The sequence below is a fragment of the Vigna angularis genome, chromosome 8 (genome assembly GCF_016808095.1).
Source record: "Vigna angularis cultivar LongXiaoDou No.4 chromosome 8, ASM1680809v1, whole genome shotgun sequence".
NCBI lineage: Eukaryota > Viridiplantae > Streptophyta > Magnoliopsida > Fabales > Fabaceae > Vigna > Vigna angularis.
This window is the reverse complement of record NC_068977.1, coordinates 29,016,653-29,020,809: the sequence shown is the minus strand read 5'-3', so window position 1 is coordinate 29,020,809 and position 4,157 is coordinate 29,016,653. Positions and strand designations below refer to the sequence as shown.

Genomic DNA, 4,157 nt, shown 5'->3' with positions numbered 1-4,157 from the left:
AACTGAGGCATATATAGCGCGTTAAAATAGTTTTTTTTTTACTAGTGACATGATTTTAGTTCAATTATTCACTCTGTACTTAAGTCAATTATTTACTTACTTTGAGATCCTAGGAACATATAATTAACAAGGTCTGTTTAAAAACTTCATTAAAGTCACACTTAACAAATTGATTTAATTAATCAAAACTTTATTCCTTACCAACTCATTAAATTAATCAAAACTTTTGCATTATTTATGATCACAAAAACTTCAAATATCTTATAAACAAACATTTAAATCTACATTAATTCTAATTTTAATTAGTTATATTATGTCTTAACAATCCTAAAATATTTTAAATTCTCCGTTTATTCATATTTGTTCATACTTATTCATAATTAGTAAACTAATAATATTCAGCAAATTTTTTATATTAAGATAATAATTACTAGATTACAATGTTATAACAATAAATGTTTTTATATATGATAATTGTCCAAAATGTATTGACTTATGAAAAGAAAGATCCTTAAAATAATTGTGGTCAACTTAGAACTTAAAATATCTTGTTCATTTACCAACTTTATAAAAGGTATTCATAAAATATGAGTCAAACCTACTTCTTATTATCTTAACTCATACTTCATCCCAATAGTCCACTTTTGTCTTAATCAATTTATTTATTTAAATATGTTTCGTCATTTTTTTTATTGATAATAATTATACCATAAAATCACCTTTTGTCGTTTCATGTACTACTTTAGCTGTAGCACATAGATGTATATGTTTGAAATATTAAGATCTATAAATTTAGTAAATAATAATTGTTTATATGGCTTTATAATAATTTTTTTGTCTTCATATATACTTTTGTTACAATATTTTAATTATTTCTGCTTTCATTTTTACATTTAATTAGTAGTGTTCTTATAAATTTGTTCTTTCTTTATTTTAGTTTTATTATTTATGTATTTATTTGATGGATAGACAGAAGATAATATATATATATATATATAGTATCACAAAATTTAATAACCAAATTAATTAAATTTATAAGTTATCAAAGATGTAACTTAAATAAAGTATTGTATTAAATAGAAAAAATAAATAAATAACTATTACATAGATACGGAATAAAAAAATAAAAAAATCGCCAATATAAGATCGAGAGAGCGGAGGATGTGTCACTCAAACAAACTATGTAATGTTTCTTCACTCGGTAGGCGGCGCTTTAGTTTCGAATTGGTTTCATCGGTTTCAACAATTCATGTTTCAAACCCTAAACCAAATATTCAATAAAGAAATTTGAAGCCGCCGCTTTGTAACTTTGACATCTCCAAAGGACAAGGTATTTCTTCTGCCACCTTTTCTTTTTCTAGCTATTTTAGAAATGACAGCAAAACAAGATTTTTTCTTAACTATGATAACTTCTAATGAGCTTTCTATTTCATACGTTTTATGTTTATATTGAAAGAAGAAAAAAAAAACATAATGGGAGGACTAAGGTTTATCATCAGATGTTAAAATTCTTGAGAAAAGAGAGATAGGGAGAGTAAGTTGTTTCTTATTTTTATTCAAATTCAAATTATGGATTGAATAACAGCCTGAAGGATTTTTTTAGAGTATTTATTAATTGGAAAAAGTTCTATATTTCCAATCAAGAAACTCTGAAAAACACTTGGGCCTTTTGTGGATACACTGTTAGAAGAGCTTTTGAGTGTTTATCTACTAATGCATTTCCTGTCTTTATGGTCTGAAGAGTAGTTTTGTATCCAAACACGCTTCTATATCTTGCATGCAATCAGATCATTTATAACTATAACTTGCTTGCAATCAGATCCTTTGTGACCATAACTTGCATGCAATCAGATCCTTTATCACTATAACTTGCATGTAAAATCAAATCCATTGTGACTATAACTTGCATGCAATCAGATCCTTTGTGACTAAAGGGACAATAAGAGGATTTGGTTTGAATTTTCTTATTTTCATATGCTAATGTGATATTTTTTTACACCTTTATTCATAAAATAGTTGTTTTCCCTATAAAAATGAAAAATACTCTTAGAGGGATTATTAATTTTCTTCAATTTAAAGCATATATGAGATAAAGAAATATTTTTTCTAACATTTCTTTGGTCAGGTATCAATAGAAGGAAAAGTAGGAAAATTGATTATGAAGACAAGGAGGAAGAGACAGAGGCCGAGTAGAAAAGATAGAGAAGGGAAGAGGGACAGGCTGAGTGAATTGCCTGACTGTGTTCTGATCCACATGATGGAGTTTATGGACACAAAGCATGCTGTTCAAACCTGTGTATTGTCTAAAAGATGGAAGGATCTCTGGAAACAGCTCACCACTCTTGCATTTAACACATTGTTCTTTAATAATGTTGTCAATTTCAGCAAATTTGTGTCTCACGTTCTGTCTACACGTGATGGTTCCCTTTCCCTGCTTAATCTTGAATTCACCCGTCGCGGTTATGCTCAGCCCCACCTCCTGGATAGGCTCATGAAATATGCATCGCTGCACAATGTTCAACAGTTGACAATCTTAATAACTTTGAATAGCAGACCCAGTTTTTATTTTCGCCCTTACATCTTTTCCTGTGAGACCTTAACATTTCTTAAACTTTCTGTTAGTACTTATGATTCTTCTATGATAGTACTTCCAGAGTATCTGTACATGCCAGCAATAAGAACCATGCAACTTAAGTCTGTCACTTTTACTGCATATGGCTGTGACTATGCTGAGCCATTTTGTTATTGTCCCGTGTTGAATACTTTGATACTTGAAGGTTGTTCCTTGCATAATGATCAAAATTTCCTCCGTATATCTAATTCTAACCTTTCCAATCTGATCCTGGATGGTAGCTTGGAAGCAGGATTTTTCCCAATTGATCTTTGTACTCCAAACCTTACTTCTCTCACTCTATCGGGTCATACTGATCATCCATTAATTGGCTCACCCAATCTTTCTTTACTCGAGGAGGTAACCATTGAGTCAGTTGGAAATATATGTTATCACAAGACAGAGTTACTCATCATAAGCTGGCTGGAAGGGATAAGAAATGTAAAGTTAATGACAGTGTCTCTGAGTGCTCTTAACATAATACTACAAGTTAGTTACTGTGCTTTTACTCTTTACCACTTTATTTTTTCGTAAGGCTCATAAGATTCTTGTGTTCTTGTGTCATTTTTTTCCTATTACTTAGTCTTGCAATTAAGAATGTTGATCAAAGTATGTCTTCAATTCCAATTTTCTCTATCTCTGTAGGATCTATCAAAACCTCTTTCAGCGGGCCTTCAACCTCCTCGTTTCTCTCAATTGAAGGCATTGATGGTGAAGAAACTACCATACGAAAAACTATCTGATGATAGATTAAAAAGATCATTGAAATACCTACTTCAGAACTCTCCAGTGGCCAAAATTGAGTTTGACTACGATCATGATTATGATGATGGAAGAGATATACATGCTTAGCTATGGGGGTATAACATTTTTCAAATTGTTCAATTTTACTTTGTTCATGTTTCTGTTTTTGAACTTATGTAGCAAGTTATGGATTGTGTTTGCGGTGTCTTCAATGTTCTTTTTTTCTTTTTCAATTTAGCAGATGAAATTTATAAAATTTAATAAGCTACTACTAAGAGGAACAGTGTTTGAAACACAATTTTCATTGTTTTGATGTTGAAGTTGGAGGCTTTGGAATGATGAGAAAAATGATCTGCTTACGACTGAATTGAAACTGCAATAGGAATTTTGTTTGGGTACCTTTCAAATGACAATGATAGTACCTAGAGCTAAATCACTTAACGGCCCAATGTTTAATACAAAAGTGATTGAAAGACTATCAAAGTTATTAAGTGGTTGTAATCAGCTCGATATATGTTATATTTTAAACCTAACTTCTTTGGAGTCTAGGAACAAGATATGCAACCATCTCTTTTGATTAATTTATGTATCTTTAGCTGTAAAATGTGTCATACATGACATCTTGCTTTTTATGGTTAAGCTCTATTAAAGGAGTCATTGTTCATTTTCTAAACTTGAGATACTTTTTCTTACTGCAAACAAAATGTTTGTGATGATACAAGTCTACAACACACTTAAAACTTAATTTTGTCATTTGATTCTCAGACCTCAAATCTGGAACCTTGAATTTGGTTTAAAGTTG

The 4,157-nt window shown here is 30.3% G+C and overlaps 1 protein-coding gene across 1 annotated transcript; it reads left to right on the top strand.

Annotated features, from left to right (window-relative positions):
- The first annotated feature begins 1,168 nt into the window (after positions 1-1,168).
- Positions 1,169-3,703, top strand: LOC108344922 (F-box/LRR-repeat protein At3g26922). Its single transcript, XM_017583462.2, has 3 exons — positions 1,169-1,330; positions 2,126-3,100; positions 3,257-3,703. Exons 2-3 carry the CDS (start codon positions 2,159-2,161, stop codon positions 3,461-3,463), a joined length of 1,149 nt encoding a protein of 382 aa, XP_017438951.1. The 5' UTR covers positions 1,169-1,330; positions 2,126-2,158; the 3' UTR covers positions 3,464-3,703.
- The last annotated feature ends 454 nt before the right edge of the window (positions 3,704-4,157 follow it).